This window comes from Fringilla coelebs (genome assembly GCF_963513975.1).
Source record: "Fringilla coelebs genome assembly, chromosome: 18".
Classification (NCBI taxonomy): Eukaryota; Metazoa; Chordata; class Aves; order Passeriformes; family Fringillidae; genus Fringilla; species Fringilla coelebs.
This window is the reverse complement of record NC_140044.1, coordinates 7,814,220-7,828,928: the sequence shown is the minus strand read 5'-3', so window position 1 is coordinate 7,828,928 and position 14,709 is coordinate 7,814,220. Positions and strand designations below refer to the sequence as shown.

Below are 14,709 nucleotides of genomic sequence, written 5' to 3'. Positions count from 1 at the left end.
GCTTCTTCCTGACATGATTTAAATATCGCAGGTGGTGCACAGGCAGGTTTCAGCCCTGGAGGTGCAGCTGCATGGCCTCGGCCTCCAGTGGGGGATGTGCTGCCCTCATGTTGGGGTGCAGGAGCTGGGCTGGAGCCAGGAACCCCTGCCCATGCCTGGAACGTTCAGTCACCGCTGGGTGACATCTCCCACTCCTGCTCTGGCTGCACCTGTGGGCGGGTGGTTCACAAAGCGGGGTGCCAGGTCTGGGGAAGCACAGTTTGTAGCTGCCACCTCATTGTGGGCTTGGCTTTATTCCCTTGCTGGCCAGTGGCAGAGGATCGAACCTGGGCCAGATAGCAGCCACGAGACCGGGCCAGTCACCCAAAATGTGGAGCACACGAGTGCTTGGCCTTCGCTGCTTCTCCTGTTACACTTGACTCTGTGCACAATCTCCATCTTGCAGTACATGAACTCTCTCTTTCAGCGCAAGAACCCCCTATTTCAGGGCTTCACAAACCCCATCCTTCAGTACATGAATCCCCCTGTTTCAGTGCATGGGTTTTGCTTCCACACATACCTCTGGGAGCTCTGATGCTTTTGCTTTGTCAGGATCCAGCCCTGCTCCCTGACCCGGCTGTGTTTGCCCAGCAGCTCCAGGCAGCTTCATTTCAGGACACCTGAAGTCCTTTGCCACTGCTGCTGTTGCCATCCCAGGGTGAGACCCTCTGATCCCAACCAGCCATGGGAACTTCTAAATGCAGCCGGGCATGGCTGTGACGCCCATTTGTCTGTCACTGCTGCTCCCTCCTTCCCTCAGCTTTTAACTCCAGAGGGAGTAATGAACTTAGGCAGAGATCAATGCTCTGCTCTGAGCCAGGCTTTATTCTGACATGCAGCAAATGCTGCAGCAGGTACAACTTTTTTTTTTTTTTTTAATTATTGATTAGTAAAGCAGGTATGAGGCAGCACAGCTCCTGGCCAGGGACCTGCCTTGCTGGAGGAGAATGAGAAGAATACCCCTACTCTTTCTGGAGCCCTGCCAAGGGAAGGCTGAGGAAATACAGTCAGTATTTTCAAATCCAATTTAAAGAATCTCTTTGCAGCCAACATCCGTCATCTCATGGCAGAAAACACCTGAAATAATCTGATTTTTTTTTCTGTTTATCTAGAGAGCACATAATATCCTTTTGATTGCTCTGTTGCATGCAGATACTCTCGTGTGAGTGACGCCTGCTTTGTGCCTCCCCTGGTGCTGAGGCCAGGGTTTAGGACAGTGATGTGGCACCACTGGGCCCCTTGGTGAATTTTAGGCTTTTCAGAAGAGGTGTAGGAATTGCACAGGTGCTGGTGCTGTGGCTGTGACCTGCTGTGAGGCGCAGCTCTGGAAGTGTTGGTGGGTTTGGCCTCAGGATTTATTCACCCAAAGGGCCATGGGGATCCTCGCAGTTCCATGAAATCCTGCTCGTGTCAGGAGCAGGGCGGCTGTTCCAGCTCTCTCTGGTGCCACCAGCCACGCTCCAGCTGGACTCTGAGGGTGCCTGTGAGCTTGCAACCCACCCCAGCTGTAGGTCTTTCCTTTCGAGACAAGTCTTGCACAGTCAGGGACAGCGATCAGGGTACACGTGGGGACGCGTGTCCTTGTTCTTCCTGTAACGTTTCAAAAACCCCTCCAAGTGCCCCCAGATGGGCCCTGGCACTGAAGTGAAGCCGGAGCACCGGGCACCGCACCCGCCGGGCATTGCCCCTCCGGCACTGCCTCTGCAGACGCTGGGGCCGTGCTGAGATGAACTGGATCGCACTGGGCTGGGCGGTACTGGGCCGTGCCGGGCCGTACCGGGCTGGGCGGGCGGAGCCGCGCTCTGCCCCGGGCGCTGTCCCGGGTGCTGAAGCCTCCCCGGCCGGCACCGGCGGCGACCGGGGTCTCGCCCCGCGGGGCTCGGGGGCTGGGGCCGCCGGGGATGCCAGGGAGAGACCTTTCCCTGTACGGGACCTGTGCGTGCCGCGGGGCTCTGGCCGTGCGGGCAGTCCCTGCAGTGCGGTGCGGAGGGTCCCAGCGAGGCGAGGGAGTCCTGGCGGGACGGGGGGCCCCGGGGGTGCCGAGGGGTCCCGAGTGGGCGCGGAAGGGTCCGGGTGGGGCGGTGCCGGGGATTCCCGGCGGTGCGGGGCAGCACGGGGGGGTCGCGGTGGGGCGGTGTGGGGGTGTTCCGGCGGGGCAGCGCGGGGGTCCCGGGTGGGCGCGGCGGGTCCGGCCCCGCCCCGCGCAGTTTGGGGATGAACCGTGGGAAAAAAACTTGGGGGGTGCGCGCGGGCCGGGATCCCTCCGCCGGGCGGGGGAGGCTCCGGGCGAGCCGCGGCACCGCCTCGGCGCGCGGCGCCCTCCGCGCGAGGGAAGAGCTCCGCAGCGCGGCGGCGCCGGGACCGCGGCGCAGCCCCGGGGACAGGGCTCGGCCCGGCGGCGCCGCCGCCCCCGGGACGGACGCGCCCGCGGCAAGATGGGCGCCCTGGCCCTGGCCCTGGGGATTTTCCACTACCTGGGGCTCTACCTGCAGCTCGGCGCCGCCTCCCGGCACCCCCCGTGGGACGCCCCGGCGGCGGGCAGCGGTGAGGCGGCGGCGGCGGCCGGGGCTCGGGAAGGGGGCGGCTGAGTAGCGGGAGCTCCCGGGGCTCGGTGCCCCGCGGGGCTGGCGGCGGGTCGGGGCGGCTCCTGCCCGGGCAGCGGGACGGGTGCGGGGGATCGGGGATCCCGGTCGGGCTCCGCCGCCGAGGGCAGCTCCGTGTCGCGGTCCGTCGCGCCGGCGGCTCGAGGAACGGGGGGCAGCCGGAGCGAGATGGGGTTGGGCTTTTCGCCGCTCCCGTCTCCGGAACCCGGGGAACGGCCTCTGCCTTCGCCGCTGGGCTGCCGAATCGGGGGCTCTGCACGGTGCGTCCCGGTGCCGGCAGCTACCCGCACCCCGTGTCCGTGAACCTCCCGGTGCGCCTCCCGGTGCCCTCCGCCGTCCGCACCCCGTCTCCGTGTGTCTCGTGGTGTCGCCGCCACCACCCGCACCCCGCGTCCGTGAACATCTCGGTGCGCCTCCCGGTGCCGCCGCCCGCCCCGCCGTGCGGTGCTCCACGTCTCGGCACCGGGGCTCCCCGCCGCCTCCCGCTCCTCCGCTCCCTCCGCTGCACGGTGGTTCGGCGGGTCCGCGCTGCCGACCCCGCTGTGATCCACCGGGGTTGCGAAGGGGAGCCTCTTCCTGCGTCCTGCACCCTCCCGTGAGGAGCTTGGCGGAGGGGCAGCTCCCTCGTGGGTACCGAGAAGGTGACAGGGGACCGAGCGCCCTCGGAGGAGGCTGCTGAGACCCTCCTCGCTCTCTGTGGAGTGATGCGGGCACGTTCAATCTTAGCCCGAGCAGTGACCACGGGGACATGCTGGGTGCCCGTGTGCCAGCTCCTCCCCTGCCCGGCTCCGGGGCCTCCCGTGTGCGGAGGGACCCACTCTCTGCCCCGAGGAGCCTCCGGGCACACGACGCCTCGGGCCATGCCAGGGGGGCAGGTGTGAGGTGCCCCGCGGTTTGTGGTGTCCCGCAGCAGCGCCTGGGCTGGCAGGGAAGGGTTGATCAGTCTCTGCATTGGGGGCTCACAGCAGGAGAGTTTCCAGACCTGTCAGGCTGGCATGCCAGACGGAAAGGTGGGTGAAGAGCCTCCATTAGCCACCGCTGCTCCCCACAGAAATTCAGCAATAGGCAAATAAATAGTGAAATGGTTGCTGCAAGGGAACAGGGAGGCAAGGAGATGAAATATTCTGGGAGGGCGAGCGCACTTTGGAGCCACATTACAGCTTGCTACTCGAGCAGTTCTGCAGCAACTCACTTAATCACAACAGAAACCTTTATTAACGATACTGAAAAGCAGTGAATAAGTGGGTCATGTATAATAAGCCATTTGTGTTCAGTAGGTGAATACCAATTTGATAAAAGCTGTGTGTGCTGAAAACCTGTATAAATCGCTGTTTAGCAGATCGGAGACTGATCATTTCATTACTGGCTGGTGCAGCTTTCCCTCCACACCACGAGAGTCCAGCAGATTGGAGACATGGAGCGGGAGAGGGGCTGTGGCCGGCGGGATGGGTTCGGCTGTGGCCGGCGGGCACGGGCAGGTCCTGCCAGGCTCTGCCCGCAGCAGGCAGCGCCCGGAGCTCGCCGCCATCTCTGCCCGGTGCTGGAGGCCTGGAGGAGCCTCCACGGCACCGCGAGGCTCTGCCACAGCCCCAGAGGGTGTTCACTCTTCCTTTTAACTTGTCCGCGCCGGATGCAGCGAGGGAATTGACCGGGAGCAGCGTGTGCTCTGCAGGCATCGGCGAGCGGCCGTGAGCATCCCCGGAGCACGGGCGGCTCCCCCATCCTGCCACCCCACAGTGGGCAGCGGGGTTCTGCTCGCAGGGCAGCCACGGCTCTGGGGAGGGAAAAGTCACAATCAAAGAAAGTCCTTTACCTGCCGCCACAGCAAAGGCTCTGCCTTTGGCAAGGATGGAGCCAGGATGGGCTCCAACTGCCCCGTGAGAGCATCTGAGCTGCAGGATTACTTCCCACCATCCCTTCCCTACCCACAGTGCTGCCTCTCCCCCTTCTCTCCTCTCCTCTCTCAGGCTGGCGCCTTCAATTATTCATGCCCCCCATTGCAGCCTGTGCACGCTGGGTTGCTGCCATCGGCTTTCTCGTGCGCTGGCCGGGAAGCTCCAGCTGCTTTCCCAGCCTGCTGGCTCTGGAGCGGGGCAGGGGAGCCGTGCCGTGAGGAGGAGAAGCCCGGCTTCTTCCCGGCATCGTGTACGGGCGATATCGCCTCGCCTCAGCAGAGCCGCGGCTGGAGGCTGGAGGGAGCGGTGCCCCGGCTCCCCAGGGCGCTGCCCTGCTCCGTTCCCGCACACCCCAGTGATTATTCTATCAATTACTTTCATAAACACTTTGCATTCTGCCGGATTTTTGCACACTTCCTGGTGGGAATTCTCCACGCGATGTGTTTTTCCTGCTGCTGTTCGTGCAGTCATTCAACGCAATTACATCTGACACCTCTCCTCATCAAACGTCTGGGTTTTCTCTTCCCTTGAAACGGCTGACAGACGACGGGCCAGACACTGGGAATTATTACGTTAGGACAGTGACAGCTAATTTTAATCATAACGTTCCCCGCGAGCGAGGCAGGAATGGGCCAAGAGCCGGCACGGCTGCGCGCGGTCTGGGGGCTGTGGGCAGCACGGCAGGGCTGGAGTGAGCCCCTGGCGTGGGCCAGGGAGCTGGAGGCTCTGCACTGCTGCCTCCTTCATCAGGGGCTGCTCCGGGGGCCAGATGGATGCCCAGGTGGGCACCTGCAGAGCCTTCTCCCCTTCACGGCTCCTCTGGGATTTTGGTTCATGGTGTGAGTGGGACTTGTGCAGCTCGGGACAGACAGCCCTTCCTGGCCCTGTCCTCGACAGCTCAGGCTCTCTCTGAGCTCCTCTGTTCCATGGCTGTTTCCCCTCCTGCAGGGCCCTTTCCTGCCTGGCTGCCCCCTCCCTACGGCTCTGGGTGCCCGACTGAGCGCCGGGGATGTTGGCTGGGCTCGGTTGTGATGGGTGCACTCGAGACTTGTGTGGTGTGCTCCGAGTGAAGCTGGGTTGGGATGAGCTCAGCAGTGATGGGCTGGGCAGAGCTGGGCAGGAAGGTGCTGTGTCCATGGGCACCAGGCACTGCCAGCTCTGGGGATGGTACCAGCTCTGTGTGTGCTGTGGGCAGCTCCCGGCAGCAGTTGCCAGTCTGGTGGCTCATGTTTTGGGTGCTGGGTGTGAGACCAGGGGGGCTGATCCTGTCTGCCCCATCCCATTCCTACTGAATGATTCCAGCTGAGAATCCTCCCCTGGCTGCTGGGAACCATCCCCTGGCAGAGAGCAGCACCAGAGCGAGGGGTGGCTGCAGGCTGGCTGCACACACTGCTGGAGCCCCACGGGGAGCTGTCAAAAAAAGGCCGTTTTAGGGCTTTGCTACTTATACTATAAAATAACAGCTCTTCCTTGAGCCCCCTGGGAGGGAATTTTCTGAGAACTGCGAGTCCCCAGGAACCAGATGGGAGCAGCAAGTCCCACACAGCAAAGCTCTGTGTAGCTGGGGCCAGACTGGAGACATTCACCACTGACCTCACTCTTGCTGAGGGGGTTAAACATGAGGGGAGTGGGAAGCGCTGGGGGCAGGAGCTGGGGCAGCCCAACACGAAGGGACACTGTTGAAAATATCTGCAGTTTTCAAGGTTAATTCCAGCTCTCTGGTGAGGTGAGCACTGGCTTGATCACAGTCACAAGGTTAGGTGGGGGTTTTTTTTGTTTTTAATTCACATGCTGCAAATTTGAGCTCCTTCTGCTGCTCATATGACAGTAAAGAGGGGCAGAGCAATGGTGCTGCCATCCCCAGCGTGTGGTGGCAGCCTCCCGGCCCCAGCCACGGCCGCGACGCTCCAGCCCGAGCGTCTCGTGGGAAGGGAGATGGCCGGATGGCTGGAGGAGAGCAGCGCTCAGCGCCGGAGTGCTCTGCCCGCTCGGCTGCCGGGGCCGGAGCCTCCTGCCCTCTCGCAGCAGCGACGCGGCCGTCACGCCGTGTTTATGCAGCGGTTTGCACCGCGATGTGTTTTCAGCGCCCCGGGGTCAGCATCCCTGCTCGCAGCCTTGTCAGGAGGAGACGCATCCACAGCTGTTCCTGGCGGTGGGAAGGGGAGCGGAGCGAGGCTGCAGCCCGACCTGTGCAGCAGCCTCTGGCAGAGCCGGTGTCCCTGCGGTGGGGACAGTGTGGGTCACACAGCACAGGGGCAATGCCCAGCTCTCCTCTGGATCCATCCGGAGGGTGCCTCCCGATCCCCCGGGATGGTTCTTTCCCAGGCAGGCTGTGCCAAGGGCTGGGGGATCCTGTGGCAGCCAGGAGGGTCCATCTGCCTCTGGGTCCCTGCCCTGTCCGTGTGCCGGGGTGTGTCTCGGGTGCCTTTGCTGCCGGCAGGACAGGGTGCCCCTGAAGCCGGGGCTGGCGCTCTGTCCATCAGCCACAGGAGCCGCGGGCTCCTGGGAAGGGGAGGGTGCAGGGGAGGTCATGGATGTCTGGGGAGGGGACATTGTCGGAGGGGCTGTGGGTGCCTGGGGAGAGCGCCGGTGGTGGTGGATTCTGTTGGACACATTTGCTTTTCCTGCAGCGGTGCAGCACAAACCCGCAGGTCAGAGCCGGCCGCACACCGGGACGCAGGGCAGGGTCTGGATGGACACTCCAGTGGCCAGGAGCAGGAGCAGGAGCAGAGGGACGTTTCAGCTCCCCCAGCCCCTGTCCCTGCCCAGCGCCGGACGGAGCCAGCCCCAGCCCCGCCGCCTGCTTGGCACTTGTCACCTCACCAGCCCGGCTGCAGCTCCAGTGAGCTGGGGTAGAGAAAGAGGCTTCTGACTCCCGGCTTAGGGAAAGAATCCCTCCTGGAGCAGGAGCCTGCCCTGGCCGGGTGATTAACAGGCGTTTGCAAGTGTCCAATGCATATTTCATTGTCCTTTGGTACATCTTTACACAACAATTAGCCTGGGCTGGTGCCCGTGACGCTGCTCTGGTGTCATCCTCGGTGCCTTGTGGGGGCTGTGGTGGGGGCCGTGGAAGCTGGCACAGCTGAGGAATGGCAGGCAGCAGGCACAGTCCTGCTGGGGCTTTCTGTGCTGCGTGGGGCCTACGGACGAGGCAGGGGAACGGAGCAGGGGTGTGAGGTTATTTCCAGGTCCTCGGGGCAATGCACAACCTGTTCTTGCCCCAGCACAGCCCCATCCCCCTGCCGGAGCCCCCTCCCTGTGCAGAGCGTGACCAAGGTGAGGGATGGTGCCCACAGAGGTCTGGCTCTGGTTTATGAGAGCACCAAGCCGTCCCAGCAGGCATTTTCAATTCTGTTTATCTGTGTTTCCCCATTGAGTTCATTTTATTTCCCCTGATTTTTATTTCCTGGAAGATTTATTGATCCTGGTGTTCTCAGTTTATGACAGGTAGCAGGCCATAAAGCACATGGAGCAGTGCCCCCCTCCCTCCCTCCTGCTGTGGGGATGTGGCTCCAGTGTCAGTGGGGGGAGAGGGACGGGGCTGGGGTGAGCAGGGACCGGGATGCTGGGGGGGGACAGGGCGGTGGCCAGAGCTGGTGACTTGTCCAGTGTTCGCAGGAGCAGTGTCCAGGCAGCCTGGCCAACCCCGTGCAGGGTCCGTGCCCAGCCTGGGGGCTGCCTGGGGGGACCCTGATCCCACAGGTGTCCCTGTGAGGGGCAGGGCTGGGCGGGCAGTGAGTCACCTCTGTCCAGGCGGGGCTGGCACAAACGGCGTCCACAGTTTGTGGAGGGCACACGGTGCAGCTGGAGGACGTATCTGAAAGATGCGTCCCCAGCAAAGGTGATGACCCTGGGTATCCATCTGCAGGATCTCTGCTCCTCTGGATGTGCTTGGAGGTGGCTGAGCTCTGGGGTTAATTAGTACATACGCTTCCCAATTAAAATCGGAAAGAAAGAAGGCGCTTGATTCAATCCAGCCTTTTCTCAGCTTATCTGCCAAATTCCCGTCTGTGGGAGCAGATTTTAATTGTGTTCACAGCAATTTGGACCTGGCTGGAGCCCTCAGGCCATCACTCCACCCCTGCACTGCTGGAGCTGTGGTGGCTTGGGGCTGGTGCAGGCTCTGCTGGGACCCACTGGCTTTGGCCATTGCTCCTGCCTGCAGGAATTCTGTGGGGTGGGAGCTGATCCTGGCTGCAGCCAGGGAATGGGTGGGAGAGTGCTGGGTAATGACTGGACACAACAGCCTTAGCACCGCTGTGGCTTGGAGCACAGAATCCTTTGTCCTGTGCCAAGAAGACCCCCCCTGCTCCTCCCACAACCCTCAGTCACCAGAGCTGTTCCCTTGGGGTTCCCTCCAGGCCCCAGCACAGAATCCACGTTCTGTGGTGCCAGGTTCTGGGTGAACAGGATGTGGGAACAGCGCTGGGAACCCCACTAGGACACCCTGCCTTGGTAAACCCCAGCGCTGGGTATTTTCCTCTGTTCCCTGCTGAGATGGATTAAAGGAAAGCGATAAGTGGATGGGATTTCCATGCGTCCAGAGGGACAGGGAGATATTAGAGGTATTAACTTTTTGTCTGGGCTGGTAATAATTGGTTTTCAGAGGGATCAGGGCTGGAGAGAGTGCTGCTCCCGACAGGCTGTGTGTCCCAGAGGGCTCCCCTGGCTCCGGTGGGACCTGCTCTGTGGCTGTGAGCCGGCAGTGCCGGCAGCAGAGGTGGTGGGTGAAGAGAGGAGGCACAGGGCAGCCTCGGCAGTGCCCGGGGCGTGCAGGGGGCTGACAGGGCTGTCCCCGTGCCGTGCCACGGAGAAGCCACTGCACCGATGGTGGCAGCAGCGCTTGCCGGAGCCCTGCGCACTGGGGCCGTCTGTACGGAGGAACAACAGTCTCTCCAGAGGAGATGAAAAGAATTCTAATTACATCTCTGAACAATATTTGTTTTGAGCGAGGAAAGCAAACCATATGGCGTGTGGGAGCCTGTTTGGGGCCGCATTAAGTGAGGATTTGTTTTTCAGTTATGTCCTGATCTGAGTGAGATGCGATCATGCTCTATTTATTTCCTTCACCTCAGAAGTGTGGCAGGTCCCGCACTCGTTCTGGGGCAGGGGTCTGAGGGATGCTGTGGGAGCAGGGGGGCAGAACTCCTGCTCCTTCCCTTTCCCCACACTGCTCTTTGCAAAGTGCCCAGGGTGGGGGGCAGGCACCTCTGCTGGGGGTAGCGAGGGGACATGGGGTGGGAAAGGAGAAGCTGGGGATGGCCGGGACTGTCTGCTCTGCTGTAGGGGCTGGGTCTGCTTGGCCAGGGAAGGATCCAGGCACTCCTGGTGACTCTGCCCGTGTGCTGGAGGCATTGTCCTTCACCAGGACAGGCTCTGTCCCCACAGGCCCCCACAGCCCTCACTCTGTCTCCAGCAGCTCTCTTCACCGAGACCCCGCACGACATGACGGCGCAGGCGGGTGAGGATGTGGAGATGGCGTGCTCCTTCCGCGGCAGCGGCTCCCCCTCCTACTCCCTGGAGATCCAGTGGTGGTACGTCCGCAACCACAAGGACTGGACGGACAAACAGACGTGGGCTTCCAGTCAGGTAATGCTCCTTGTCCTCCTCCTCCACGGCAGCATGGAAAGGCTGAGCCCTTCAGGCAGAGCCCTTCAGGCAGAGCTCTTGCCTGCATTTCCCATGGGGAAGGGCTTTGTTTGCAGCCACTGTTGGGTTTTGGTGGGACCCCAGCCCTCAGCAGCATCCCTGGTGCTGGCCGGCCCTGCAGAGCAGGGTTTCACCCTCTGCTCTGACAGAGAACAGCCAGGGGTCCTGTGGTGCAGTTAATGCATGGGCTGCTCAACGTCCAGCTGCACTGAGGATGCTCCAGGGACAGTGGGGATGGGCTGTCCTGGCCGTCCTTCCCAGCCAAGGGACTGCCTGGCCCATTGCCAGGACCCGTCCCAGGCTGAGGCTTTGTTGCTGTGTTTGTGCCTTTGCCTATCTCATCACCAGCTCATCCCTCCTGGCCCTGCACCCTCCATCCCTCCCTTGTCCCCTGTTTCTCTGTGTACTGGTCCGGCAAACAGCCTCTCTTTATTTCTCTCTCTGTTCACACAGAGATAAGGGCCAAAGAATGGGAAACAGCTTTGGGGATTTTAATGAGCCTTTATTGTAGTGTCTTTGGCAGGGCTGCTGCTGGTGTTGCCACAAATTGAGAAGCCTCAGGGCAGTGCTGCCAGGATGGGGGGAGAGCTGCCAGGGGTCGAGGGTGGGCAGGGTCAGGGGTGTTGGAGGCACTGGGAATGCACAGCCAGTGGCTGCTGGAGGGGTGGTGGCAGTGGGGCAGGGGCTGGCAGTGATGGGGACAGAGTTCCAGGGACAGGGGTCACTGCTGCAGCAGTGATGCCACAGTGATCAGGGCTCTATCTCCGCTCCTGGATCGTGGGGAGCAGCTGGAGCTGAGATGCAGTGGGACCTGTGGGTGAGCACCCCATGCTCCCTGGCTGCTGTGCTGCTGCTGGTCCCTCCCATTCCGGGTACCCAGTGTGGCTTCATCTGCCCAGGGTGCCTGGGTTTGCTGGGACTGGGCAGTCTCTTCTCTCTTCCCCTTCCTCCCTCTTCCTTCCTCCTTGGGGCAGCCATCCTGGGAGTGGGAAGGGGTCTGGTGGGCTGAGCTGACCATTTCTCTTCCCTCTCTGGTCTCCCCCTCCCCTGCTTTTTCCACAGCTGAAATCATCACCACCAGAGGAACCCGGGAAAGAGGCAACAAAAATCAGTGTGAGTTTGGGTGATGGTTGTTGAGGGCTCAGCAGGACATCCTGCTGGTCCCAGTGCCACAGGCTGGGAACTCCAGGGTGGGAGAACTTGGTCTGCCTTGGCTCAGTCCTGGGGGTGGCTGGGGTGAGGGGGGGGGCTGCCCTGCTCTCCCTGGCACCGAGAGGCACAGCCTGGACCCTGAGCCTCGTCCGGCATCTGAGTGACACATTAATGCCAGGGATAAAATAATCCAATTGACTCAGCGGATTAGCATCCCAAAGCCCTTTAGGCTCATGTGAGCAGAATGAGGAGCCACTAATCAGTTAAATCAGCTAAAAACACTCTTGGCCTTCTGCTGCCAGGTGTGTGCCCCCCTGGCTGTCCCTGCCCTGGGGAGCTCTGTGTTTGGGGGTGCCACAGACACAGCAGTGCTGGAAACCTTCCCACTGTCACCTGGCAGCCTCTCCTGGCACTTCCATTTTCCTTCACTGAGTGAGCAAGGGGGAATGGGGTTGGTCAGGCACCTGTGGCTTCTCAGATGGGTGCCCCCACACCCAGGATCAGTCTCTCATCCCTGGGGAACCCTTCCCGAGGGAGAGCATCACCTTTCAGTGCCCACCTGCAGGATCAGTGCATGGTTCTCTTAATGGTAACAAATCCCCCTCCAGGGGTCATGTCCCCTTTGATTAATTGACAATAACAATCCATATCCAAACCTTAGCAGGTTCCTCCAGGATCTGTTCTTCTCCAGGGTGCTGTGGCTCCCTGCCCCAAAAGCAGCAAAGCAGCTGGAGCAGCCAGAGCCTGGGCTCTGCCAGACCCTGTCTGCTGACCTTGGGGGTCTGCTGCTCCTTGCATCCCACCCAGGCCCTGCTCCAGGGGCAGGAGGGGCTACAGCGGGTGCATGGAGCCATCCTGAGGCCAGCATTCCCTCTCAGCTCAACCAGAGAATGTTTCAGCATAATTAGGCAGTTAATTGCACGCTGGGATGGAATTGATGGGTGTGCGAGTGTAACCAGGATTTATTTTGAATCATTCGAGGTCTCTGCTGCCTCCTCCAGATCCAGCCAGCAGGGAGAGGCTGGAGCTTCAAACCTCTTTTGTTTGTTGTTATTTCAAATGTCCTTGATCATTAAGTGTTTATGGAATGGAGGAGGTAAATGAGCATGGGTGGTTCTGATGGAACGTGAGGTACAGACACAACAGCAGGGACTGGGAACGAACAGCAGGGCCAAACAGTGAGGGGGGATGTAAATCCCAAGGAGGAGCCACCGTGCCAGGCCCCCCTTGGCTGTGTGTTACCCACCACACACACCTGCTGCTGGAAATGCTTTGCAGGGATAAAGAGCAGTGAAACATGATGGGTTTGGGTTTATTTTTTCCCCCTTTGAATCCAATGGCACAGCACAAGGCTGAGCTGGGGCTGGGCACAGCAAATCTGCCCATCCTGGCCGTGCCAGGGGCTCTGCCCCATTCCCATGGGCAGTGAGGGCTGTCCCTGCCCTGCATGTGCTGGCAGAGCCACAGGGGTTACGTGCCATCGTAAAATCTTCCCTCCTGAGGCTCAGTGACCTGCTGGGTAGCAGCTCCATGGCCACTGGTGCCACCAGCAAATTGGGGTTTTATTTTATTAGTTCTAAATTTCCCAGTCATTAATTTCAGTGACTTCTGGCTCTCCCAACAGAGGTTTTTTTTTTTTTTGAAGCTCCTTTCCCATGACAGTCTCAGCACCTGGGCACACTTGCACCAGGGCCTGACCCCTCCTGCCCCTGCCATGTTCCCCCAGACCCCCACTTCCAGCAATGCAGGATTGGGGCTCATAGCAGCACATGGCCACTGAGCAGCCCTGAGGTGTTGTTTGGGGTGGCCCTAGCTGTGACCTGTGGCACCAACTCCCTCTCAGCAGCCCATGGTGTGCAGGGCAGCCGGGTGAGCAGCCTGTGTGTGCTCAGGTGTGTTTGGATGTGCTTGGATGCGCACGTGTGGGCAGGTGCCTTCTGCTCCAGCACTGGATGCCCCCACAGTGAGGGGCTGAGGGGACACTGAGGGGTCCTGGTCCCCACGCTGCCTCCTGTGCTGTTTGGGGTGGGTTTGCCCCTCTCCAGCCCCGTTTCCAAACACCATAAAATCCTCAGCTAACAAATGCAGCGGCGAGTAGAAAAACGGCCTTTGCCATCCAGTGTGATTATAGGGAACAGAGCCAGGGGCCTCGGGGTGGGTTATAAATCTGATTTATTGACCCAGCCCAGAGCAGCCGCGGCTCTGGCTAGTGAGTAAGTCTTAAATTTCATTGGGTGATAAATACTGAGAGCGAATCAATTTGGTAGAAAAGCTAATTAGCCAGCGTGGTTCCGCATCGATCTCTGAGCCCTGCGTGGCCGGGTGCGAGCCAGGGCTTCCATCATCCCGCGGGCCCGGGCTGGGGCTGGGTCCCCCCGCACCAATTTCACCAGCCTTTACCCTGGCCTCGCCGGCTGGGGCTGGTGGCGCGGTGTGGTGGCACACGGCCGGGGATGGCACTGACCCCGGTGTCTGGGGGGCGGTGGGGAGTCCTGGGGGCCCCCTGACCGCCCGTCTGCCCCGACGCAGGTGGTGAAGGTGGTCGGCAGCAACATCTCCCACAAGCTGCGGCTGTCGAGGGTGAAGCTGGAGGACGAGGGGACCTACGAGTGCCGGGTGATCGACTCCAGCGACGGCAAGGCACGGCACCACAAGGTGAAGGCGTACCTGCGGGTGGAGGCGGCGGGGGGCCCGGGGCACCCCCAGGACACCGAGCTGCCGGAGGCGCCGCTGGCAGAGTTCGCCGCGCCGGGCTCAGCCCACGCACACCACCACCACCACCACAAAGCCGGGAGGGAGCTGAAGAAGCGCTCGGCAGACGCCTCCTGTGTGCTGTAGGTGGGCGGTGCGGGGGGCCGCCGGAGCCCCCCTCCGCCCCGGACTCAGCGGGGCCATCGAGGGTCCCGCACCCCCTGCCAGAGACTGGCCCCACCGCCCCGTCCTGTCCGGCCCCCCTCGCCACCTCCCTGTCCCACGGGGCCCGGCGGTGCCCGGGCTCGGCGCGGGGCGGGAGCCGGGCCCGTCGGTGCCGCGGCTGCATCCTGGGGCTGTGCCCGGGGCCAGGGCATGTGCCCACGCGTGGTGGTCCCCATACCCCCGGCCTTGTGCGGGTGGTGCCGCGGGCTGTGCCGTGTCCCAGCTCTCTGCCCGGTGGGACCCTTCTGCCCACGGGACCCTCCCTGCCCTCCCCCGTGCTTCGCAGACCCAGCCGCCTGTTCCTGTAGGTTGCCCCGTTTAGTTGCTCGGTTCCAGCCCCACAGTACGTATCTAAGTTCCATCCTCCATCCTACAGCCCGTGTGTATCCCCCCCGCCCGGCCCTGCCCCTGCCTGCCCCGCAGCCCCCAGCAGGTCAAGCCTGAGCTCAGCTGAG

General features: G+C 61.8%; 1 protein-coding gene across 1 annotated transcript; it reads left to right on the top strand.

Annotated features, from left to right (window-relative positions):
• Positions 1-2,474: 2,474 nt before the first annotated feature.
• On the top strand, positions 2,475-14,176 carry VSTM2L (V-set and transmembrane domain containing 2 like; the record flags this gene model as incomplete). The annotated part of the gene is made up of 4 exons (XM_084218025.1): positions 2,475-2,583; positions 9,954-10,126; positions 11,249-11,299; positions 13,868-14,176. 4 exons carry the CDS (start codon positions 2,475-2,477, stop codon positions 14,174-14,176), a joined length of 642 nt encoding a protein of 213 aa, XP_084074151.1.
• Positions 14,177-14,709: the final 533 nt, after the last annotated feature.